Source organism: Cyprinodon variegatus, unplaced genomic scaffold (genome assembly GCF_000732505.1).
Source record: "Cyprinodon variegatus isolate N-32 unplaced genomic scaffold, C_variegatus-1.0 Scaffold207, whole genome shotgun sequence".
NCBI lineage: Eukaryota > Metazoa > Chordata > Actinopteri > Cyprinodontiformes > Cyprinodontidae > Cyprinodon > Cyprinodon variegatus.
Window position 1 is genome coordinate 522,199 of NW_015150660.1, and position 27,146 is coordinate 549,344.

A 27,146-nucleotide genomic window follows, 5' to 3' on the forward strand; every position below is an offset into this window, starting at 1 on the left:
CAGAATTTTTATTTGCAAAACAAAATAAAAATGCATTGTTCCCTAAGAAATAATGTGGTTTTTTGTGTTGTATACTACATACAGTCTATTAATATACTAAAACAGTTGTGGTTGACGATGATTAGTTTAAGAGTATAGATATAATTGTAAGCCATACTATATGTCTCGTGTATTTTTTGCGGATAAAATCAGATCTTTTAAAGATGAATTTTACTTTTTGATCCAAAAAGAAAAAAAAAATCAATACACTAGCCAACCATGTCAAAAGTCAATCTGCTGTTTGATTTAATTCTTCACACAATGTGAAAATCTGTCCAGGTTTGGCAGTGAAAAGCTTTCTAGGGTTAAAGATGGACAAAGACATATTTTATTGTGAAATGCAGTGTGTTGGTTTTCATTTATAATTACATCGCTGTTAAGCCTCGACACCATTAACTATAATGAGACGGGAAAATAAACTGATTAAACAATAAGGAGCATGACATCCTGATGAAGTATGTGTAAGAGACAAAAAACTACTCAAGAACTAATGTATGAAAGATTTCCTGTGATGCATCTGAAAGCATATTAACGCCCCGTACAGCAATAGGAAGATTTATGCTCATGTTGGGCTGAAGACTATTGCTGCTGATGACTGAACGCATGTCAGAAAGGAATAAAACTCCCCTACACCTACGGCGTCAGGTCTTAATTGACCTTCAGTGACCATGTGACCTGACTCAGTGGAGAGGTGAGAACTAAACCCCATGGGCGCACAGCCTTCTTGGCGTCATTCAACCATGCATTTGGATGAAACCTGAGCACACACGTGTGGATATGAATGTGCACCCATGTAAGCTTACCAAGGCCTTTGATGAAGCTGATGACACTGGCCCTGCTCCATTTGGTTGGAACTTCCATGATGTTAATGATAAAAGGTACAGGTGCAGCGTATATGAAGGGATAAAATAACTTTTACTGAAAGTAAAAGTCAGCATCCATAACTTTATAAATCTGTTTCCTTTCAAAGCAATGTTTTTCTGTAAAGCCCAAAAAAATCTACCACTACAGAAACTGCAGACATCATATTAATGTGTCTCTTAAAACGCTTGGTCAGTTTAACCAAAGCTAAAAGTGTAAAGCTCCATCCTTGGGATAGTTGAGAAGAAATATGTCCCAAAAACTGCATTTACAGCTCTATTCCAAATTTTCTGGAAAATATGCTGCATCCAGACTAAAGGAGCCAGAAATGGATAGAAAGTGTCCATGTGAAGGTGGCTGGACGCCTTAGATCTTAAACAGCCGCAGTGTCAGAAGAGGAAATGGTATCCATTTAAAATATTCCCCCAAAAAACAGCAAGTGATGACTTATTTTGAGGAAATGTGACTGGACAGATGGGAGTTGAAGATATCTCCAAAAGTTTGGGCAGATCAGAGGCTGTGCAGGGCCTCATGCCTGTAAGTTATACGAGTCCAAAAGCAAAACTCTCAGTTCCTACTTTAGCTCCAGCTCCGCCTCCGACCTGCCACCTCTTCTCTTTACAGTAGTTCCTGTGACCTTTAAATCCTTGAATCCCATTGGAATAAAGTTCTGAAAGGAAGCAACTCTTTAAAAGTGTCTGTCTTTAAGTTGTCTGCAGTAGTTAAGCACAATCTTATCCTTGCGTAGGTCCGACCAGAAAAGTTGGGTTGGAATTTCAACACTGTTCTGAGAGAGAGCCAAGGGGAGGAGGAAGGCGCTATATATAGAAGGCTGGTGGTCACTCTCTTACATACCCACCACTCCCACTGACCCCTACTCATACACAAGTGCAAACTCACAAGAAGACACATGAAGTAATAAACACAGATATGGAAATAGACAAAAATCAAATAACTGAGTAACACGGCTTAACATCAAAGCAAATTGCTCTAATCTCATTTAGCAAATAAGAGGTTGACTTCCAGAAAATTAATCCATTGGGGCTTCCAAATTATATAACTGTAAGGTGTCTGCAAATGTGAACTGAAGTGTGTGTGTACTGTAAAGGGATGTGTTGGAAAACATACGGCGAGAGGAGATTAGAAAAGAACGTAATCATGTCCCTAACAGACAAACGCAAGCACTTCCTGGGACTCCCGTAGGGATTTACATGACTCAGCATATTGGAGCTAGTTTAACACAAAACCCTCAATGTTCAGCCTCTGATGGACGTGTTCAAATGTATGTTACTGCTTTGTTTAAAATATGGTCTGAGAGAAAACAGACAGAAAGTGAAATGGAACATGACATGTACCAAGGAAAACAAATAACTTAAACAACAAAACTGACATTTATCTTAAAGTGTAACAGTCAGTTTTGGAATTGGTTTAATAGAATTTTGGATGCTGTAAGATTTCTAAACTTAAAGGTAAAGTGGAGAAAGTTCTTTTTGCGGGTGGATCAACAAAATAAGTGGTGATCCTAATTGTCAATGATTCTTTAGGTAAGGCTGTCCTACGTGCTCGTCTCCATTTTCACATACCGGTGGTGAGTCTGACATAGTGGAAAAAAATTGCAAATCTTCTTTTGGAAAGTAAGCTTCTACGAGCGATGCAAACAACAACTTTTAAACAGAATGTCTGCATTATTTTTTTTTTTTTTGAAGTGGAGAGGGTGGGTCTTTTCAAAAATTCACGAAGATCCTCCCCTATACCTTTAGCTAACAAGCAAAAAGCTCTCAAACTTGAAATGCATCAATAAAAACTTTAGCTCTTTCTGATTTCTCTTTAAGTGGTTAAAAAAATAGACTAAATACTTTTTCCAGTCTTCCTGTCATGATTGTATGATTAATTATTTAGATGTAAGCATAGGCATTAAGAGAGAGAGACAGAGGCCTGATTGTGAACTAGGGTTTTACTGTTAAGACAAAAGTATGTTTATGGAGTTGAGATTTATACTGTATTTAGCATCTAAATTTAGCAATTAGCATAGTTAGAACACAAGCATTACTAGAATAGCGTACTCTACGATATTGAAATCTTAATATTATGACATCTATTATCTAAGACATTTCATGGCAGAGAGGAGATCAAACATGAATAGAATACTACATACACAACCAAGCTTAATAGTTTTAACTGTTATCAACATTTGGATTCAAGTTACAATCTAGATAAAATCTTAAACACTTAATAAAAAAAAGAGACTGATTTTATCAGTCAGTCTACTGACAGGTTAAAAAAAATGAAAGAACATTGAAAAACAGACTTAAACTGCAAAGTTTAGAAATCACACTCAAAGGCCACTATAAACAAGTACCGTTTTAAACTGCATTCAAAGCAATTTAGGGTTTGTTGCAGAGATTAAGAAGTACAAGCCGCTGATCCTTTTTTGTTTTTGGTTCTGTAAAGGACAACAGACCCCACAAGCTACTGTTTCTTGCTAATAAACTGTAGACATGGAAGTCCAGGGGATTATTTTGACAATTCATTGGGCATTTGAACAAATCCTGCTTTAGTATCAAACAAAATCTGTCCAGCGCCCTCCTCTGGTTTAAACAAGGTTATTGCATCTGACTTGCTTCTACTATGCTTAACGCACATCATACCGTCTGCAGGATTTATACTTCAGCACAAATAGAAAGCTGACAACACCAAACTACATGAGGAAGTAAAAAACACAGCCGTTCACAACTGTGTCAAAGCCTCTTCATGATGTTTGAGAGCAACAATACTTTCTTTCCTGGGGTTTTTCCACAATCTGTTGATAGTGGTGACATTTATGAGCTAGATCATGGGATTTCTCTAGATGTTTACATTTGCAAAATCTCGCTAGCAGGGGCTGCTGCTCGATCTCCATGTTTTCTGGATCTGTCCATGTAGTTATAAAAATGTTGCTAGGAAATTCTGTCTGCATATACACTGCACAAAAGCCCAAAATGACTTAATTAGGCTACGCGGACCTCACGGACATGTCAAGCATAAACAAAGCTTTAGAGTTTGCTTCCCCTGTTCTTGTGTCTTAACCCACATAAACTAATCAAACCAAGGCAGAATTATGAAAGAAATAAAAGAAAAGAAAAACAAACTCCATAACAATTTGAGATACAGACTGTAGTTTAAAAATGTGACTAGGCTCTTCATATGACCTGTCAGCTGGCTCATATAACCGGCCACCAGCTCTGGTTTTTGCTCTCTACACCCCCCCTGTCTCTGGTGAAGACGGTGCAGAGAAATTCTCCACCTTATACGACCATTATGTCTTAAAGCAATCATCTCTGTGATCGCTCTTTAGGTCTGTGTTGCTGTCAATCCATCTGTCAATCACAGCACCGCCTCCATAAGGTGCATTTTTCAAATGGTGTATGTGGGAGGACATAAGGCTGTGGAACAGGTTGTGTTCTATGTTTCAGTAGGAGTATAAAATCAAGCATTGTTCCAAACTCTTCTTCATGTTGTAGAAGAACTTTAAAAAAAAAAAAAATCAGGGTACCACATGCTGCCCAATGGGCATACTGCTGTTTATTTTCCTCCGTATCATTTCTTAAACTACTTTATTGCTCAACACTACATGCGGGCAGTGTTCTCTACACCATTTAGCCTTCCTCTTATCTGCTGAAAGTCTTGCTCTCACTCACTCTTTCTCAGCCTGAATGAACCCAAGACATGTCTCGACAAGTTGCATAAATTGTAAAAAAAAAAAAAAAAAAGTGTCTTACAATGTAATCCACTGGTTTTCCTTAGATAAGAAACTTTGAATTGGCGCTATATAACTAAACTGAATTGAATCAAATTAAGGGTATCACAAATAAAAAGAAAAACACAATACAGAACACAACACAGTTTATCTGTGAACTGACCATGTCAAGGGTAAATCGTACCTGAATAGTGTCACACAAGTTAAAGTCTAGGACAATATGTTGACTTTAGTGTTTTAAAGCCTGTCAAAATGTTTTTTAATTTGTTAAAAAATTATCCATCCTGTGTGTGTTTTGCAAAGTGATGTCAGTTTCTAGGTAACAGCTAGCAATGAGTCATGTTTGAAAGCATAGAGAATAATAACAAGCACAGTTTAACTGCCCTTGACAAGACCCAACAGAACCTAACTAAGCTGCTGCTGAAGAGGAAAGCTGACAAACTGATCGGTGTGACAGGGCCTGGCTATCTTGCAAGTTGTGTTGTGTTGCTGAAAGACCTATCAAATAACAGACAGTCAGCAATATATGAGGCATTTAAGTACAGCAATGTGTCTGAAAGATAGGAAAATCTATTCAATTTAAACAGCAGAAGCTCTCGATTAAATGTGTTCCTTCTGGTAAAGGACAATAAGGTTGTTTCATGTGTATTGATGGACACTAAAGACTTTAAAGCAACAAAAACTGCCTTTAAATCCATTGTTTTAGCAGGAGATCTTATAAGATCAACTTGATGATGTCAACTATTTATTTTCTGATGTTAGTGGAAAAGTATTTGGTGCGTCCAACCAGCTACTTTAGAGTTAACCCCCCCCCAAAAAAAAAAACTTCACTTTTGAATTTTTTCCAATGGCTGAAAATTTTGAATGTATGACCATGAACAATTTTAATGTACGAACTACATTAACTACATTGGGGAGGGGCGGCCTAGTGGTTAGGGCACAAAGCTTGAAATCCTGAGGTTCTGAGTTCAAGCCCCACCCCCACAGACTGCCACTGTAGGTCTCTGAGCAAGATCCTTAACCCCACACTGCTCCCTGGGTGCCGCACAATGGCAGCCCACTGCTTAACAAGGAAATGGGTTCAATGCAGAGAGTTAATTTTTCCAATGGGAGATCAATAAAGTTAAATTATTATTAGTGTTGCACCGATACCATTATCAGGCTGGGCCCTGATACTGCACTAAAACGGTGATATCGGTATTGGCGAGTGCTGACAAATAGGGCACTGATACCATTTTGAGAGCCGGAAGTTTATTCAACTATTATCACCCATTCCAGTTAGGCAATAAAAAGTTCTACTGGATTCACTTTGTATTAGCCTTTTTCCTTCATAAAAGTAGGCAGCAGCTTGACAAAGCCATGATGGCAATTATTTTACATCCAAGTAGTATGCAGTTCTTCATATATACACACACACTTCAATTTCAAACAGATGGTATCAGTATGGTATCGGTATCGACCAATACTGAACAGCCAGAGATCGGGGCCAAAACAGAATGGCATTGGTGCAACACTAATTATTATTACCTTTATTTCACACATCCCAAATTTATTATTTGCAAGACATTCTACAACCTTCCAGACACCCTTACAGCACTATGTATCTTTAAAAAAAAAAAAAGCTTTTAACATGTATAATGATACTATGATGATAAAAATCTGGTAAATATAAACAACTTTGGTTTAATACAAAATATGGGCCTGATTTTTTCCATTCCTTTTAAAGCTGCTTGGTGCGTATTTAAATTAATTATTAATCAATTATTGTTAAAATTCCCATTAAATATATATCTAAAAATAAAACTGACAAAAACCATAATTCCTGCATCAATATCCAGAACTCAGCAAAGTATCAAAACAACCTGCCTGGTTAATCCCTGCGGCCTCAACATCAACTAGATACTAACTAGTGCCAAAGTGATGACAAACTGCCGGCAGCGTGGCAATGACTCCCATAGGCGCAATAAGACAGAGCTGTTTTCTGCTTATTGTGATGGTTTAGATTCATGAACCCTCCGCTTTGAGGCTGAGGAACACTGTGTCCAATAGAAAGTGATGGAGAATGCTGTGGGTTGATCGCTTCCAACTGCCTCGGAGTGAGATCAGCTATGTTTAGTAAACAAAACAAGAAACTGAAAAAGACATGTGAGGATGCAAACAGCATGAAAACTAGGGATGACGTACCCTTACTGCATGTTAAGATGTGAATATGCTATGGATTTTCAGGCTGCCCTTAGCAGGGGATAAAGGTTATAAAAAGCCAAAAAAGATCCACTCTGCTGGCTAAAAATATGATGAGGAATTCATATTGAAAACTGCTAAAGAATAATATGTATCCTCCCCTTCTAATGCTGCTGTCTTCTTCTAAAGCGTTAGTAAGAACGCTGTTCTATTACACACCATTATCAAATAATGACAAGGGTAAATCAGCTGCCAGCTCCATTGTCTCACTCAAGAGTCAGTAAACTGGAGCACCTAGGTCTCCCGCTGCTTCTGTGTCGGGCATAACAAAACCTGTCATGTGTTAGCTGTACTCACTGCCTCCTAAAGACTTGAGCAGAGACTTGAGGCTGATGTCAAAGAACCCCGAATCTTGCTGGCTGGTCGCCATGGCTGCAGAGGCTAGGTCGCCACGGTGACAGACAGCAGCAAGGGGAACAGGATGGTAGGATGAGGCTCTGAGGATGGGGAGTGAGTGGAGGATAAGAGCATTGACGGAGTGAGGAGGCAAGGAGAGAGAGGGAGGTGGGCAGTGAGCGATGCAGATGTTACGGCTGTCTGCTGCTCTGAGCGTATGTGCGCGCAAGGAAAAAAAAGTGTATGTCAGCCCTATCTGAGCGTTGTGTTGCTATACTGCTAGCTAACACCCCCCAACCCCTCACTGTTTTGCTCTCCCAGGACAGTGATACACAGATGTTGGGAGAATCAGCCAATCCTCTTACAGAAGACAGAGGGAGGTACAGTAGAGAGAGGACAGTATAGAGCATATATGACTCAATGTGAGAGAGCATCAAAATTAAACCTGGGAAAGTGGGAATAACAGAACTACTGAGCGCAATACAGAGAAAGAAGAAAACAGGGATGAGGATAATTCAGTCTAATAATATAACATCAGCAGTCCACATTGTGCTGTATAAATATGCTGTGAGCCAATGAGAGCCAAGTGAAATGGTGACAGGCAGGCTGAAGCAGCCAATGGCCACCATCAGCAACATTTTGTTATCACTGTCTCAATTGAAAAAACTGTAAATGAATGTTGTCCTTTACTGTATATATATATACTACTTTCTTTAATAGAATTATTGAAATTGTAGGCTTCTTTTCACTCAAATAAAATTAAGTTTGCCTTTAAATATACAACAAAAAATGGAGTCTTACTTTAGATGAAATACGTACATTTAAATTGGCAATTTAATTTTTTAGGTTACATTAAGACATTTTAGGCAGAATAATTTATTTGGGGATTCATAGGAAAAGTCTGATGGCTGGCAGATGAATTTGCCAGGTAAAAAAGACTTAAACATTCACCAAATATAGGAAATATAGATCTTTTAAAGAGTTCAAATGGAGGTTGTGTGAGCAATTTCTGAGTAGAACTGAACAATTAACTGCATTAACGCTATAATCACAGTAAAAAAAAAAGGGACCAGAGGCACTACATTTTGTAGTGGCGTTGGATGAAGGAGTTTGCCCTGCAACTGGAGGGTTGTCGGTTCAAGCCCTGGCTCCGGTTTGGGAAAAAACGTTGAAAGTGGGTTTTGCAATCACATTAAAGGTGAGAGAACTACCACGGTTATCTAGTCATGTGAGCTAGATGTAAGCACCTTTCCCGGCAACAGTAAAGTCCTGTGACAATGGACAGGTCAAGAGGCCATGAAAACAACAAAACACTGGAAACTATGGACATAACAGAGGATAAACTAAATAAAATCCCACTGAAATCTGTTTTTGTTAAAAAAAAATAAAATAAAAATAACTATATATATATATATATAGATAGATATATATATATAGATATATATATCTATATATCTATATATAGATATATAGATATATATATCTATATATATAGAAGAGCGCAGTCCTAGGAACAGCTAAGATACTCCGCAGAACCCTCAAACTCCCAGGCCTCTGGTAGAGGACCCAAGCTTGAGGATGACACATACCACCCCACGAGGGGTGAGAAAACAGTTTTTTTTTTATATATATATATATATATATTTAAACTGCTATAATGAGGTGATGTTAGTTTAATTTCTATCAGTCATATTACCTTAAAGCCACAACAATTTTCAATACAAAAATGATGGGTCACAAGACATGAGAGTTAAGAATTTTTGCTTGTTAACTGCCTTCAAATAATTATGAAAAGTCCCTACAAACCAACAGTTGGGGAAGGAGGGAGCTGCCTGACAGAAGCGACTGTCAGCAGACTGCCTGTCTCTACTCAAAGAAAAAAAATTATGCAGCTGAATCCGTAGAGTTGAAATATTTCATATTCAACCAAAAACTAATTTCACTGTTGTTTGACAATCTCCAGCTACAGCTAAGGGCTGCTGGTCTCTTCCACAGAACCTTCCTCTACCCCCTTTCCACTGAAGGTCAGCGGAGAGAAATCTTTGGCCTCAGAACTATGAACAAGTCAAAAGTTTTCAGCTGCTGATAAATCATCACCACCTCCACAGCATGCATTTTTCAAATATCATATGTGGACGGGACTAAAGCTCCACTGTGTGTATTTAACAATTCAATCTCCAAATCAAACATTTTATCTATGACACATACAGGTCAAGCCCAAATTTATAATGCAGAGCATTGTTGAGATACTTTCTTGGGCCTTCCTGTTTTCCGTCATAAGTCTTGACTTCTCCCTTGCCGACTTCTTTTTGGAAAAGAATTGTGACAAGCTGACTGTCATTACCGGCCCTTTAGAGCACTAAGTTATGGGGCGTTCACTGCCTTTTAAAAGATAATATTTTTGAGTTTCTGCCGACTAGTTAACGTCAAGGCCATTGAAGCTAAAGCCTACACCATTCCCTTCTCAGCCTTTTTTCGGTTATATATCAAATGATTTTCCTCCAACGATAGTTATCATCAGATCACTTAACGAGTAAAAGAACAAATCACATTTAGAGAAAATCAACAATGAAATAATTAGACAATTAGACAGCAACAAGTGTGTAACATGAAAGATAAACGCATGTACTCAGGGCGGATAACGCTGGTCAACACGTACTTCCACAGATGAACCGCAGAAGTGCAACAGTACATGTAAACGGTGAAGGGAGGGAGGAGAGAGTATGTGAGGCTAGGGAGAGAAGAATGCATATAAGACAAGAGTATCACGAAAGCTGCCGCTCACAGGAGAGTTATGAAGTACAGGATGGCCTGATTTACATTAAAAGACAATTAAAACCTGATCTCTAAGGAAGAGGGGTCCAGCAGAGAATCTCTGCAAACTGAATCTAGCTTAAAATGTGTTGTTTGGCTACAGCCAATCGCCTTGTAGTGTTTTTGTAGAGATGATGGTGTGTACCTACTGTTACATCATCTATGCTCAGATTTTTATTATTTACTAAAGTAATTCATCATCTTTGGCCAATTTTTCAATCTTGATACGTATCTCATTCTGTTGAAAGCCGTGAGGGTTGCTAGTTCATCACAGGGCAAATATGATGACATATAGGAGTGAAAATAGACACTAATAATTTTAGGAGATTTACAGTAACTACTTAACGCTACTTGCATATTTTGAGACTCTCTTAAAAAAGGAAAAGTAAGGAAGGATTACTCCGCGCAACTCCACATAAAACAAACTTGTACGATTTAGCAGACAGTGCTAACCACAGACTTTACATGATTAATTATCTTTTTTTCCCCCTTTCTCACACTTGCAATGACAATACATTGTTAAATACTGGGCTGTTTTATTAATTGTTAAAATGAGCATATTGACAATTATTTTTTTTTGTCCAGGAAGCAACTAAAAGTGTTAGAGTTGTGTTATCCTATAGGTAAGATGTCCAAATCAAAATGCAAATCATTTGCTGTACTAGATGTGGCCAATGCTTCTTCACACAGGGAAAAGTGCAAATGGGAAGTACTCGTTGGAGTTCACCAAAGGCAATCCAAGATAGGAAAATCTATTCAAATTCATAGCCAACTAGGAGAATAGGGAAAATTCCCAAATAGCTAGTAACAGCTACACTCACAAGTTAGGGTTAGAAAAGAAAATCATTAAAAAAAAAAAAAAAAAAAGCACACACCCTTGTGAAGCTCATGGGATTCCTCGCATTCTGAGCAGAGGCCTGGGCATGCCAGCTGCTGGAATGTGATTCCTCTCAACACACAGACACATATTCACTCAACTTCAAATTAAAGATGTATTCATTGTTTTTCTTTCTGGGTAACTGCAAGGGGCCCTTTGGCCTGTTTGCATGCCTGATGTTTAAGTGTGTCTGAAGGTGCTTTTTTTCAATGCACAAACTAACTTTTCTCACTTTTGCATTTCTACTGCAGGCGCCAGGACCGACTTAGATAAAAAGCTTGTAATAGTCTACCTCAAAAAAATGCTGCTAGAGGGTGGGACATTTAGGATGGGCCTTAACATGGATATTCATGGAAGGATCCAAAACATTACCTCAGCCTTTTTGCTTTAATCTTTCTTATTTCCATTTTGAATTTCTCTACATTCATATTTTGGTGATCTTTTCATTCAACTATAGGAGTTCTGTATTTGCAGTCAACATCTAAAGAGAGCCAGCCATGCTTAATAATTATCCTATAGTTTTACACAGTTGACATCAAAACATGCTGATGCAAACTGCCAACACTAGTGGGAAAATTTATTGAATGAAAGTGCAGACTTTCTCTTTGTGTTTCCATGATTTTGTAGAAAGAGAAAGTGAGAGAGAGTAAGGTTCTTATGAAAGTCTTTTTTTAGAGGAGCTTAACTGGTGAAGGTAGGATATTTTCATGTGTTTATGTTTTGGGATACAGACAAAAGTTAATCACTTATCGGTTCTAAATTTGAATGGAGCAGAGGAGCTGCAGCAGTAGCTGCTGTGCGTTTATGGATACTGTTGCTATGAGACACACCTCAAAGGTTTTAATTATAAAAATGTCTGTAGGTTCTTACAAACTTCTCCTCAGTTGGAAGTGGTTTTAATTCAGTTTTAGATATTAACGTATGAAAAGAATTGTCATAAATTACATTATAAACAGCTGACTCAGTCAGAGCTCTCCTTTTTTTCCTCTCCTATCTTTGGCATACTTTATTCTGAAACCATTCTACCTATGCAACTGCTTTAAAGGGGAACGCCGTTTTTTTTTTCATTGGGCCCTTGATTTTACGTTATTACATCATGTTCTACTAACCCATATGAGTTTTGTGTCATTTGGAGCTGTTCCAAAGATATTCCATTATATTTATATTTTTTTTTAAACGAAGTGGCGCGTGTATGACATCATCCGCGCGCAGCTTTGTTTTAAAAAATATATAAATATAAAAAATATAACTGCGGATGTGTCGGGGACAGTGATGCGCCTACATGTTAGGAATGCTGGCGTACCATAAACGATAAATGATGAACAGTTTAGTTTGTGCCTTCAAGTCGTTTGCCCAAAGGAAGATCTTCAGAACAGCTCCAAATAACACAAAACCCATATAGGTGAGCAGAACATGATGTAATAACGTAAAATCAAGGGCCCAATGTAAAAAAAAACGGTGTTCGCTTTTAAGTTTGAGTTTAAGTTTTTCTTTGACTATGAAATCTTAATTGGTGGGAAATGATCATAGATGGATACTGCTTCGGTTGGATTCACTTTTAATCTAATTCTACACTCTGGTGTTGCGAAGGGTGAAGATCTTAGTCCTCAAACTGCAATGGCACTCCTGATGGAGTAGGGCTGAGTCAGGAATCGAAAAAGGCAATCAAATAACAGCCTGGATGATAGGACAGTTCAATACATTCATTTCCAATGTGACACATATAGTCGGACTCACTCTGTCGCTAACTGCCATTTTGTTAGGCATGATCGCTTTAGAAACTGCTGAGTAAGTTTAATCAAAAGCCGCTTCCCCACTAAAAACCCGTTTTTTCTAAACCTGGGTTTACGTGCTAAATATCTGCTTTGACTCTTTTCTCATTTCGCAGAAAAGCCGAGTCTGACCCCCTGCTGGCAATCTACATGGTCACTTTTTTCCCCAGCTTTTATTGCCATTACACTGTGATAAGTACAGAGCAATGGAATGAACTCTCTGCATTTGACCCATCCCCTTGGGGAGCAGTGGGCTGCCATTGTGCGGCACCTGGGGAGCTGTGTGGGGGCTAAGTGTCTTTGCTTAGGGACCCAGAGTGGCAGTCTGTCTGTGGTAGTGGGGCGTCTGGATTGAAAGTGTAATTTAGCAGGTCAACCATCAACAGCTCTGGTGTTCCCATAGCATGCGGATCAGAGCCAAGATGATATTAACGCGGGTCGCTTGCCTAGTTGTTGGACCCTAGTTGTTGATAGATAAGCGTCAGTGAGGTGTTCCCACTGCCACTAAAAGCCATTTGTTCCCAGGTTTAAAGGGGTTGTTCGGCCAGTGGGAAAGGGGTAAAAGAGAAGTGTGTATTTCTTTTTTTTTTTTTTTTTTACAAATTTTGCAGTGATTATTTAATGTTGGGTGGAAATGTTCCAACCGTGCAGGTCATTAGGCACAGTTTTCACCACATCCAAAAAATCAAAAAAATTTGAAGGACAACAAAGGGAGGAGCTGAGAGCTAAATTTAGTCGTAAAAAAATGCAAAAAAGTACTTATCTGTGTAATAGTAACATTTTGAAGGAAGCACGTCTGCAATATTTTTGTGGTTCTGGTTGATTTTGTGGATGTATTGTTCCCAGGCACACAAGCCAAAAATATCAAAATACTTTATTTTTGTTTCAGGAGAAATAATCATTGCCGTTGTCAAGTTAAACCTAAGTCCAAGTCTAACAGGTGAATGTTTATCAATGCAGACAGAGTGTCCATATAGGAAAGCACTGGAATAACAGAGGTAACTATAGGATTACTACTGCAACTTCAGCAAAGATTAGATTATAAAAGCAGGGGAAACTATTTGTGGTATTGAGATATGGAAAGTTATTGCTTAGTCCCTATACGTTCATGGTTTCCCATCTGACCTGTTATCCATGTGGAGATTTTCACTAGTTAACAGCAATATTGACTCAAACCTCACAACAATGTGAGAGTAAACAGCTACACAAAAGCCCAGAGGGCGTGTCTGAGGTTCAGGGTTCACACGGTAGTGTCTCCCTGACACAGTTGGATTGATCCAATAGGTCACTGTTCCACAGATTGTCTGAGTGAGGGGTTTTCATGCCTGGCATACTTGTCTCCTTCACATCAAAGCCTCGGGGGTCCAAACTATCACAGCGGAGAAGCCCAACAATATTCAATTCATAACATTTCTTGTGTTAAGAATTTGACCTTTTAACCTCCCTGTTCCAATTACATAGAAGATGATGTTACAGTAGTTTCTTTCTGAAAGAGATGTTTGTGCAGGTGGTGCTCTGCTGCACAGACATTACTTCGGGCCAAATTTCCTCTTCTACTTTTAACTGAAAATCAAATTTTCACTCTGCATTTCAGACTTGAATCATTCTTGAGAGGGAACAAAATTAATAGTGTAATCACTACTTTAATGAAGGGCAATCTGTGCAGTATATCTTGATGTGTTTTGAACAGACCATAGACAAATACTGCTTCTACGTCTGAGGATTAGTGAAGGGTTAGGGGGGTTGGGGGACTAATGAACCTCCTGTTTTCTCAAAGCAAAAATAGTATCACTTTTTAAAGGGAATACAAAAGCTAAGGAAAAGACTTGCCAACAGTTATGTCTTCAGCAGAAAGGTAGAGGCAGAAATGATCTGAATAGCTAGATCAGTGACTTCTTCACATTCTTTGCAGAAAAACCTGCAAATGCACATTCCATTTCGAGTATGTTGGGGATTCCTATTTCAGTTGTCTGCTGAAGCAGTTTGTTTCCAGCCTCCAGAGAAGAATTTATATTGAAACATAATGGTTGATACCAGGCTATAGCAACACTCATACATAAAACAAAAACAAAAGCTTTCAAAGCCAAGTCTTCACCTACCTGGTAGGATCCCTTTTCTGTTTCTGGATCTAGACCGGATCTTTGAAAATCTCCCTTTGAAGTCACTGGGGTCAAATGTGTCCATTGACAGAGAGGCAATACGATCCAGGACGATCCCATCCTGGCTTTGGTTCTGGTTGGGAACTACCTGGTCTGAGCCTTTCTGCGGAGAATGGACCTCACTGAGATCTAAGGTATCACTTCTAGCTTTAAGGCTACTGCACCTTGCATCTTCTGCAGACATGTCTGTATCGTCAGCAACACAAGGTGCTGAAAATCAATCTGCTCCCCGAAGTCAATACTTAAATTATGCCCTCTTCAGAGCTTGCAAACATATGCTACATGGTTCAACAGTAAATCCCATAGCAAAAAAACAAAACAAAAATGTTTTTTTCAAAGACAAGCAGTTCAAAAACTTGTCTTCAATGTCTTTTTCCTTTTGTCCACATTTTGGTGTCCAGTTTCCTCTTATGGTATCTTCTCTTTATGTTGAGTTCATTCAATCCAGCAACAGTGAGCTCATAGTCTTGTTACAGATTCAAAGATCTTCAGAGGATTCCGATTCTTCTCTCCAGAGACTCTTGTCTACATTCTTGTTCAAGTTTCCAAAAGCTTTTTCACGTCTTACATGTCTTCTGTTTTTCCTTTGTCCAACGTGTTTAACAGCCTTCACAGTCCTAACTCTTGCTCTCACCAGCTCTTTGGTTCCTTCTCTCTTTCTTCCTCAGTCTTTTGAGTCTCTGAGGCACAGCTGTGTTTCTTTGCTCTCAGGTGGTGAGTATGGGAGGGATCTAGTTCCAACAGCGCAGCTTGATTGGGCGGTTTACAAAGTTTGGGTGGTTCTTAAATCCTTGCCTCTCACAGAGGTTTTCCTCTTGTATATTACAGCTACCTCCTTCCGCTTACTGTATTTTTTTGGTTTTGGCAAGGGAAAAAACATTTTCTGCTGTAAAATCTTTCTAGTGCACCTGTTGGTACTCCCATAGGAGCAGAGCATGACAGATATGCATACAGCTGCTTGACTCACACAGTCATACCATGACATGTGGGGGTGTGTAAAAGCCTGAGTCGCTGTACTCACTGGTTCAGGCTGTTTAACCAGTTACATTAAACCCAACATGCTAATGGTGTAGGTTTATTGAGACACACCCATCCACAGAGGTAAAAACAAAGCCAACACAAACAGGAAGGATCCTCTGTTAAACAGTCTGGGATGATGTATGTATTTAAAATAACACAAGCTGGTTTTCAAAAAGAGATAACAGCTTGCAAAAACACTCAATATTGTTTTAACATGTAACGACATGTAAAAATATTAAGTGTAAATCTTATTAGATGACCTATGAAAGGCCCCTAAATATGACCTATGACCTGCCCTTCTGTTGCTTATATTCCCAGCTTAAAACAGGAAGTTTTGATGTAGTGTTTTGCTCTGCTGGAGCGAGTACAAGTGCTGATGTAATGCTTTAATCAGACACATTTGACTCTTACTGTAGTCCCCCTAAATACTTCAGAAAACCACAAACAAGCATTAAAGAGATGAGTTGGTATTTCAAGGGCAGCTCTATGAAATGAAGTCTGTCTTCCTCCTTAGATTCTCTTCAAAGCACTAGTGCATTTCACTTGTTTTCTCTGGAGGGTCCTGCAGATAGTTTCTCACAGGAGGCATCTACCCTGAGGTGACTTCCCACTGTTTACACCACTATTGTCATGGCACTGGTCCCACTGAAAGCCTCACCAGACAGCTAATGTGTGGGTTTAATAACAACAAAACATGTCTGTGTAATATGTACAGGCTGCAAAGTAAGTCAGACCATTTTTGCCTTTTGTAAAAACCCTTGATAGAAATGTTGTTGCTTCAATAACAGAGAAAAAGATATGAAAGTAAGTTTAAATTAAAGGTCATTACTGTATTTAATGTGTTAGTTTAGATCAATGGTTCCCTTCCCGGCAGTGTTGATGATTATTGATTTGTATTTTAAGGTTCGTGGCTGATCTGATCCAAAGTCAGATGGGGAGTGGGGGACTAGTGGTTAGAGCATTGCGTGAGGTTTTGAGTTCAACCAAACTCCTGCAGACTCCACTCTGACTCCCTGTGCAAAACCCTTAACCCCACACTGCTCCCCAGGCGCCGCACAGTGGCAGCCCACTGATCCCCAAGAAGATGGGTCAAATGCAGAGGTGAATTTCTCCATTGTGAGATTCATAAAGTTAATTTATTATTCAATTATTTTTAAGTTAGATCCAATCGCAGCATTCCTGTCTGACCTGTGTGCTCTGATGTCAGAAAACACTGGTCCTGCATCTGAACTACATGTTTTGTATAAAAATGCATCCCTACAGATTGCCAAACCTAGTGAGAAGCCTAGTGATTAATGGAGTTATTTTCACAGTTATATCAGCAAGAAATTAGATGCATGTTTAAGAATCAACATCCCTAACATGAGGGGCAGGGAGCAGAGGGACTTTCATCTGAGCAAAAGTTCAACTAAAAGCTCTGCTGAGATAGAAAAAAGTATCAAGATGTGAAAAATATCTGGTGGTTTGTTCAGCAAAAACTAAGGCATTTAAAGTAGCTAAACACGTTTAAAGGTCCTTTAGGGTCTCCATCATAATGTCTGCAAAAGTAACCCAAAAGCACTCCGTTAATCAACATGTATTTAAATGTTTCTATTTAGACTTAGTCAGGGTAAAATGTAGCAGGCAAAATGATGAACTTCAGAGTGTGTACAGCAAATTTATCAAAACCTACATCAGCTTTATTTTTCTTCCCTGCCCATCAGCAGCCTTGGATTTGCAACAAATCTTACTTCTACTTATCTCCAGCTAACTCAAACACTCCAAAACTTTCAGTTTTTGAACTGAACTCATCTGTATGACACAATCATTTAAAATCAACTGATTATTATAGTTAATGAAATAAATTTTGCTATGTAAACTTTACATTTGATACATATTGTTTATACCAGAGTTGGATGTGATCTCATTATAATTTAATTCAATGTCATTGAAATGACTTTTAAAAAGATTTCCAACATTTCAATATACATCAATAACATAATTTGTCGCTGACTGATATTCTGGGTTTTTATGCAGTTTTATGTGTTTTTGTTTTTTAAAGCTAAACGTTATATTGGAGGATTTATATAAACATGGCAAAAGAATTGTAATAAGTCTGTAAAGATATCTGGTGTGGGCATGCTCGATGGTCTTTTTGAGGCTTTTCTTTTAATCAATACTGATATTATATTGTGTTGACCTAACTTTTAAAATGTTTCGTCATGTAAATTTTGCAGATATCATCTAATCCATATCTAAATAAGTCCAACCGACCAAAACTAGAGGTAATGAGTACTGTCAATAAAAAGATATTCGTTAAAAATGTGAATTACAGTCATATTGTTACGTAAATATGTAGCATACTAAATAAAAATGCTTAGAAATAAGATCAAACATAGTCATTTGGAGCAAACTGAGTTTGCCTGTCATAACACCATTTGCAAAGTAGGAGAGGATTATATTCAGTCGAGCCAATCTGATTAGACTTAAACTTTAAATGATGACTGGATGGAGGAAAAATATATTTCTAAAAGGATTGCTGTGTTGGAACATCTGCAGCCAATCAGATGCCACCAGTCTGTGATGTTTCATAAAAAAAAACAGGCTATTTGAGGCACCAGATGTGCAAGGGCATGAAGAGTTCGCAAAAGTACAACTCTGACGTTTCTTTTGAATGACCTACAACATTTTTAATGATAAAAAAAACTGGATAAATAAAGAAAAATGGATTTCCTTAGGCAGAAAAAGGCAGAAAATTTAAAAATGAAATTTGATTTTCAGATAATTGTGATAATTGTCTACGTCATTCAAACTAATGAGATCCTATAGGTGGTGGGACTTTAAACTCTGATTAATTCAGCAATCATTCTACTATTTCAGCCATTCCAAATATTCAGTGCTTTTAGGGTAAAACATTGACAAGTGCTGCTGATTATACAGCTTATATTTTACTTTTTAACCAATTTCTAAACAAATAAGATAATAGACAAAACTTTTATATAATTTAAAGCCTTTATTTCTTGACCTGTTTTATACCATCCACCATATATGAGTTCAAAAAAGCTTTTTATTATTTTCTCGCATCATGGAAATCAGAACTTAGGATTTACAGGAAGTTGAATGATGTCAGTTTTGACAGGAAAAACACTATTTGATTAACAACCTGTTAAAAAGAAAAAATATTTTAAATAGCTGAATCATTTGTTGACCTATTTAACATTTAAATAAAAGTAAGTGTAAAGTTATTTAAACAAAACTGAACTGAGAACAAAACCCAGCGCATATAAAATATTCTTGTCAGCAATTGCTAAGGAGAAAAACTATTTAAGTTGAATTTCTTAAGGTTTCTTGGAAGTAATTAATAAAAAAGTTCAAACAAAGGTTTGATGTGTGCTACACTCAGTTAGACTTTACTAACCATATGTTTTGACGCCATCCTAAATGTCGCGCAAATGAAAGAAAATGCAGGTCAAATGAAGGCAGGAAGACTAAGCAGCTTGTGAGATTTTGAATTCATTAATCAATTTGTCTTATTGTTGTATTTGAATCACTTTGTGCAAAACATTGTGTATCTGCTGAGGCCTTTCTCCCTGACAGGTGGTGTGTGAAAACAGACTCCAGGCTGCTTCCCTGACAAGCTCCTCAGGTTTTCTGTCCGGACCTGACAATCCAGTTCCTCATTCACACAACTAAACCTGTTCCTTAGTTCCTTGGACCCCCTTTTTTTTCTTTATGATGCAAACATTTTCTAATTACCTTTTAAAATGGGGGAGGAGAGCTGAAAAAAACAAAACAAAAAAAACGCTGATTAAACATCTGTAATACACATCTTAAACAGACTACAAACTCCAGACGTTTGTTGGTTCCTCTTAAAGCCTTAGAGATTCAAATACACACAATATACACCCTCTTCATTCGTTATCTTACATTTCCTTTTTTATTTCAGATTATTAAGCAAATAACCCAGGGCTTAGATTGTAAACGAAGCACTTTACACTTTGGTTTACAGAAACCGACTAACACATACCTAAAGACAAACACCAAACCACAGAGCAGTAGTTTGTTTTAGCCTGGGACACCATCTTAACAATAGCAGACCTCCTACAGCAACACCCGGCTTTGTTTTGTAATTTAATGTTTTCTTAACATAATTAGTCATTACATCCCCATATCTGCTGGCCTATATCTGTTTCATTCTTTTTTATATCCCAGAATAAATCTTTGATTTCCGGACGGAGGAGCAGTGGAGCCAAAGTCAAAGGAAGAGAGACCAAGTGGTGCCAATCCATCACGCAAATAGTCTGAAATATAAAACTAGTTCCTCTCCCACCCCGACATGGTCTCAGCAAACTGAAGCCACAAGGAATGTGCTATGATCACTTGTTGCCTTTTTCTTATTAATTATTAAAACAGTACTGTGCCGCTGCGCTTCCTTGTTTTTAAATACTTCTCTTATTACCTAACAGGTTTGTTTTGCAGGCTGTGGCATTTCTTAGTTTACAGAAATATCTTTCATTCTACTTCTACTACTTTGGCTACACCTATTGAACTAAGTCTTTTACTTCTCACTTATGCTATTATCTTTTAAACTGCAGTAATTTAGTCCTGCACATCAGGGAGGGATTTTTCTTCCTGCTGCCATTTAAATATGTTGTAAGACTCACTGTTACTCAGACCGCCCCTGGATGCTGAGCTGGTCTAACAAGAGAGCCGAGGGGACAAAGACATTTACTTTAGGCTTGTTCAATGAAGCAAGACTTCAATTTAGCTGCTGGTTTTACTGGATTGAAACACAACACCAGTGATAGCAATGTGACAGCAAAAGTCACATATTTTGCAAGAACTAGGTCAGGTTTTCATCCAAACAAAATCTTTTTTTTCCCAGGATGTGCCTCCAACTGATTAAGGAACTAAACTATCGCACTAAAATAGATTAAAAAAGATAAGTATAGTTCCTTGTTTTCAAAGTTATGGACTTGGAAAAGAAAAGTATGCAAAAAGAAAAAGGATGGAACTACAAATAATGCTTTCAAAACAATTAATATCCTTTCAATTGTTTTCTTTTTTATATATTCATTATGAGAAACTTAACATAATTGAAAAATAAAACAAAGATTTTGGTTTTTCCAAAAGAAAAATAGAACAAAGGACTTTTGAGAGAATAGTATTCACATAATTTTACTTTAATATTCTTATGCAAATTCAACCAACTTTCTTAAAGCCAGCAAGTTATAAAATGTCTATATTTTAAAGGACCTGGGGTTTGTTATCTCTGCCGATCATAACTACAGTATCTGTTCTGCAATTTAAAAATAATGCTGTTATGGAGAGGAGGGAAGTAAAAGGTCAAGATGGAAATAAACCAATAAAGTGACTAGTTTGCAATTTTCCAAAAGCCATGCTTTGGTCAGAGGAGACCCTGAGTATATCATGCCCATGGTGAAACATGATGGTGAGGGCATCATGCTGTAGTAATGGCTCCACGGGGGAGTGTTGCCTAGTGGTTAGAGCAGTGCGCTTGTGCTCTGAGAAGGGTGCAAGTTACCGGTTCAATATCCAAAGCAGGCACTCTGGGCAAGATCCTTAACCCCACATTGCTCCCCGGGACGCCACACAATGGCAGCCCACTGTTCCCCAAGGGGATGGGTTAAATGCAGAGGGTTCATTTCTCTATTGTGAGATCAATAAAGTCCTATTTCTATTTTTCCTTGAGCAGAGGTAGTAAATGGGTGTAACTAGTGATGGCAAAAAGAGGGGAAAATCTTGAAAGAAATCAAAGAAAACACCCAAACCCAATCAAGAATGTGATGCAAATCCCCTTTTTGACTAAGCTTGAACTATTTTGCTAAACAGAGAGATAGGAAATTATTGCAAAGAAGATGAAAGGCAGTTAAGACGGACCACCAAAGACATGCAGTGAAATGTGTCTGTATAAAGCATTAACCTAGGGGATGATCTATAAGAAAACAACAACTTACTCCACAAACCTTTGAAACCATGTCTCCCTTTCCTTTCACTACTTTGCTGTACTTTGTGTTTGTCTGACACATAAAATCCCAATCATGGTTGCAATAAGACAAAATGTTATGTATTCCATAACCAATCAGAAAATGCCAGCCAAAAAGCTTCTGATTGAAGAAACAATTCATTTCATAAAACTTTAAACCCCATTAAATTTAAGCAAAGAGCTGCATGCTGTGGGTCATGGTGTCTTACAGCTAAACATGTATGACAGATAAACATGTACATTTCGTTGTTATTTCTGGATGTTGTATTAGTATTGCAAAGTTAGCAACATGTGGGCATGAGAGCATAACTTTCAGTTTTGTTGGCCTTGTTTTTGTGGTTGATATTTTCTAGAGCAACACCCTTCTACATTGCTTGTTTAGACACAATGTTTACATTTATGTAGGAATCTCGTAGACAAATATAGAAAATAAACAGGTGAAAAATGTTAAATATTAAAAGGTGAAACTGCATAAATCCCCTTCATTGTCAGTGTTAGATTAAAGGTTAGAAGTTTTTTTGATCTACCAATAAAGGTCTTTTATTTACCCAAAGAACCACCATTTGTTTTTTGTTTTTTTAGATGTATGGGCCTTAATAGCAATTGTTTAACATAAACCTTTGATTTTTAGTCTTTCCTTTCATAATTTAACCAAAGCTTTGACTCTACAATGGTGCCCCCTTGAGCTGACTGAAGGAATCACAATTGTTGTCAATAACATTTTAAATTTTTATTTTCCCTTTTAACATTTTTTATGTGATTTATTCAAAGCTTGAATTTTCATATTAAATAAATTATCATCTTGGTACAACTTGAAGCTCTTAAATAAACAGACTTAAAGAGGGGTTAATATGTATCATATTTTATAGATATTTTTGTTATAATTTGCCTTTTATTTGCTATAACAATAGCGTTTCAAGTGTTGTAGCTTCTACAAATGAAATAAGACCAGAAATAGGAAATATAAGAAGTTAAACAATTACATGTTTGACCTGAAACAGACTTTAAATTTGTTTCTACATTTTTTGAGCAGTGAGTTGACAGTGCAAATATTAAAGCTGAAATTTATGTTTTTAACATATCTGAGGATAAACCATGTTTTTTTTATTAGAGAAACCTGTTTTCACAAACAAGAAAATCTTTATTCACATTCAAAGCATGTTGTCTTAATCCATAATTATCTTCGACTGGACAATATATAAAGAAGTATTACATCCCTCCTTTTACACTCTGGATGATTCCTTTTTTTTAATGAAAGAAAGAACCTATGTCGATGCCATCTAACACTGTGTAACTTTCAGCCACTAGGGGAGTTAAACCGGTTACTTCCAGGATTAACGTCCCCTCTAGCAGACTAAAATCAACCTCCAGATCCAGAATTCATGGAGCTACTTGTAAAGACCTTCATCCCTCTTTAAATCCTTTATATTTCAAATTAACTTAAATTTCTAGTTATGCAGTGCTGCTTTATTTCAAATGTAACACAATAATATATGGACTGTAGTTTTTATCTCAAACAATCCAAATGACAGGCCTTCTGCGCAAATAAACGCATTACAGTATGCCTATCAGCCTTTATGTAAAGAGATCTGTTATATAATAATGTCTGTGGAGAGCTGACTAATACATCTTCAAACAGCCGTAGAGCAGGTCCAAACCTTACAGGAATGAAAACATCATTCTCCAAAAACAAATGTGTCTATTCTTTAAGCAAATGTACAAAGACTGAAATAGTGGAGCTAGAACAGCGGCCTAAACGCCAGAAAAAACATCTACACTGCCAAGGATGGCAACACCTGGGGGAAAGTCTAACAGGGACAGTGACGGTTAGGAATGTGTGTATATATATGTGTGTGTTTGTGTGGGTTAGCGATGGTGCCAAAAGATAGTGAACGGCTCCTAATCTGCTGTATGTGTGTATCTTACAAAAACACCAGGTTATGTAAGTGGGACTGAGGTGCAGACTGGTAACTATGGAAACAATGGCAGCGAGGAAAGATGGGTAGCTCAGCTGCTGAGGAAAGCGCCCCAGCCGAGGGGGTGGGAGGTCATAAACAGTTTGTGTACTTAGAGCTCGGTGCCATTTAACCACACTAAATAAACTCAGGAGCATTTTTAAATCTTTGTTAAACCAAAGGACCCCTCTGCCCATTTGATTGTGACCCCACTATGTCAGGCACTAATAAGTGATAATTGCAATCCCTATGCAGTCACACTCACAGAGAGACTGTGGAAGGGTTACACTGTAATAATGTTGTTTTCAGTCCCTCAAATGTACCAAAGTGTTTAACTAGAAAAGCCCTTTGCTGACATTTTCAACTCTGACATGAGAGGCTCAAGACAAAGACGACTTTTTATCAAAAAGTGTTTTGAAGCCATCGTAACTGAGCTTTCAGCAAAGTGTTTCAAGTAGTTGGTGTTCTCCATGGTCTAAAATAATCAAATAATGTTATCAAGGTGGTGAACAACGCAGGATATTTTCAAGCTATGCTCTAACCGAAGCAGTGAATTAATCGTTTACACAAAAAAAAATGCAAAAACCTTAATATTTAACACACAAATTCTAAAAGAGCTGCATAGATTCAACTAATCAACCCTATATATGAGACTTTTTTTAAGTTATGATGAGGAATGCATGAGTGCTGCAGTGCACACAGTGTAAATAATTGCAGACCAGACTCTGGATGGAGTTACGCTGTTGCTCTAGCAAGCCTCTCTTCCATGGTTGAAACAATAAATCGGATTAATTGTGATTTATTGATAGTTAAAATAAACGTAAACTAATATAGTAATCGTTAACTGGAGTATAGAGACTCTAAAACATGCCTTTAGCTGGTAGAGCAACCCACTTACAGCAGTAATTATACCAAAATTGCCAAAAAAAACAACCAAAAAACATATAAACATTTTTCATTTAAGATAATAAATGTTTTAGTCCTTGAATATGCTCGATCCATAATTTTGTAAATTATGGATCGATGGATTTTGTAAAAGATCTTCTTTAAGGAAATGTTTCTATCGAAAAAAAATAAAAGATTTGCAAATAAGCAAAATAATTGTTGGTTGCAGACCAACTCCATTGTGCAATACCAGTGAGGCACTGTTTATAAATAAACAGCTGTGCCCTCTGGTGGATGGCGGTAACACTACAACGTTGAAAGAAATGCCTCAATCAAACGTACTGAATTAATCGGATGTAACTTATTTTAATCCAAAAACCATTACATTACAATTAATTGTAAGACAATAATTTTTTTGTATCCCTAGTTGAAATTATGCTTTTGTTTTAGAGCTGACTGTCTGGTGCATTCCTCAGGTTAAAAAGGGATTACTTCATTTGATTTTTGCAGGGGGCAACCAATAAATTTAAGAGTTTTCTAATAATGTGCGATACAAAGAAATTATGGTGTTCTCCATTTTGCAGGTGCATTAAAATTGGATATAAACATGTCTGCATCATCATGATTATCATTTGTTGTGTCTGTCACACATGACTTATAAGTTATTGAAACAAAAAACAAAACAAAAAAAACAAAAATTAAAATGAGGCACAAAGGAGGATCTCTAACATTTCCAGTCTGAAATAATTGTTTGGCATTTATTCTGCGTCACTAGGTCAAAACACATAAAAGTAATTTATTTTGTAATAAGTTTTTTTTTTTTTATATATATATATATATTTATTGACAGTCCTTGTGAGAACCACTTTATGTGGGAGGAGGGAAAGACTCTTTGAGTCAGAAGCTTGAACTTTAATCTTCATTCAAATACAAGCAACACTTTTCAGGTTATTTAGATAACAAAAAAAAGCTGATATATTTTTTCTTTCTCTTGAAAATCATACAATAAATGAATGTGTATTTACAACATGATTTGTCGCAAAAAAAAAGGTGAAGCTTGACGTTTTAATTTGACTTAATGTGAAAACGTTTCAGAAGTATGAAGATCTCTGCACACACTGTCTTTTACAACATATGAAGATACAAAAATCTGATTATACAGATTATTCTAATTGTTAAGGTCCCACTATTAAAACAACTAAAGTATGTCTATCAATCTTTTGAAAATATAAATTTTAACTTAAACCTAACTGCCCTCAGTATTGTATCGGCCAGAGATTACTGATTATAAACAAATATCTAGCAATTTATTTAGGACATTTGCATGTCAGAGGTGAAAAACACTTAAAATTACTTAACAAATGAACTAACATTTCCTAAAGAGGATCTTTAAACAGAAGACAAAACCAAATGATTTTACTAAAGTAAATGCTCTTTGTGTTTTCTGTGAAACACATGTTGAGCTGTGTGGGTTTGTTTAACGAAGCCGAAACCCAGACACAATGGAGCAAGCTGCTGACTGGCTGTCTCAAACAGCTGGAGAAATGAGGAGGGGGGAGAAGACTAAGAGATGAGGAGGGTGGAAAGAGAGAATGGGGGACAAGGCAGGGGCAGATCTAGAGGGGTGGCAAGGAAGGGACATGGCCACCCCTAGCCAAACCCACCAGGTGATTTTTGTCCCACCTCCTTTGAGATTTAACCCTGGTATAGTAACCAAAAACTAAACATACAAATACAGCAAAAGAATCATTAATAACAATATATTATAAATAAAGATACTAATACAGAATAACTGCTTTTTTTATTTGTTTTTAGGTTTTATAGGGGAGAGTTTGTCCCTGAAGTCACCTAAGATGAAGAACATTGCTCAACCCATTTATTGTATATATTATGCAGTACGGTAAATTAATTTAAACAGTACTAATGTAAAAATATGCACTTAGCTTTATCAAAAGGGACTCTAATAAAATCTGGTCTGTCTTCAGTAATTTATTCAGAAAATACAGATGTTGTTTGCATAAATTTTCCTACTGGTTTATGTTGATCAGTATAGATTGAGCATAAGATGTTTTTGGCGCCTATCTGTTTTCATCCACTGCCTGACCACCCCTATGAAAACCGTCACATGGTGCAGTGGTCAGACAACACGCTAATGGGGCCACCTCTAGAAATCCCTTCACCACCCCAGAAAATTTTATCTAGAACCACCACTGAGACAAGAAGTGAATAAATGGGATCTTCCTCAGCTAATAAATTACATCAGATCGTTCTAAAAAGAAGGCAAAATATTAACATCCTTTCACCGTATATAAAAGACTAAAAGTCCAACATTACAGCAGACTGTTATCTGGGTGAAAGTGAAGTACATGTTAATAATATATGCTCATGTTACTGACTGCTTCTCCAAAGACATGCCAGAGGATCAGTGGTGTCAAAAGTACACCCATTTGTTACTTAAGTAGAAG

The 27,146-nt window shown here is 37.3% G+C and overlaps 1 protein-coding gene across 12 annotated transcripts in view; it reads right to left on the reverse strand.

Moving 5' to 3' along the window:
• fry (FRY microtubule binding protein) overlaps positions 1 to 27,146 on the reverse strand; it is a 71,823-nt gene that overhangs the window by 43,146 nt on the left and 1,531 nt on the right. For 5 of the 12 annotated variants that reach the window (XM_015380095.1, XM_015380084.1, XM_015380085.1 and 2 more), the window contains exon 1: positions 14,776 to 15,619. The exons of 1 other annotated variant lie outside the window; for it this stretch is intronic. In XM_015380095.1, the coding sequence (XP_015235581.1) occupies positions 14,776 to 15,019 (244 nt within the window). In that variant the 5' untranslated portion in view covers positions 15,020 to 15,619. Of the gene's footprint in view, positions 1 to 842; positions 1,627 to 7,174; positions 7,300 to 14,775; positions 15,620 to 27,146 lie in introns of those variants that run through there. 6 more of the 12 variants (XM_015380088.1, XM_015380087.1, XM_015380094.1 and 3 more) reach the window with 4 other exon arrangements.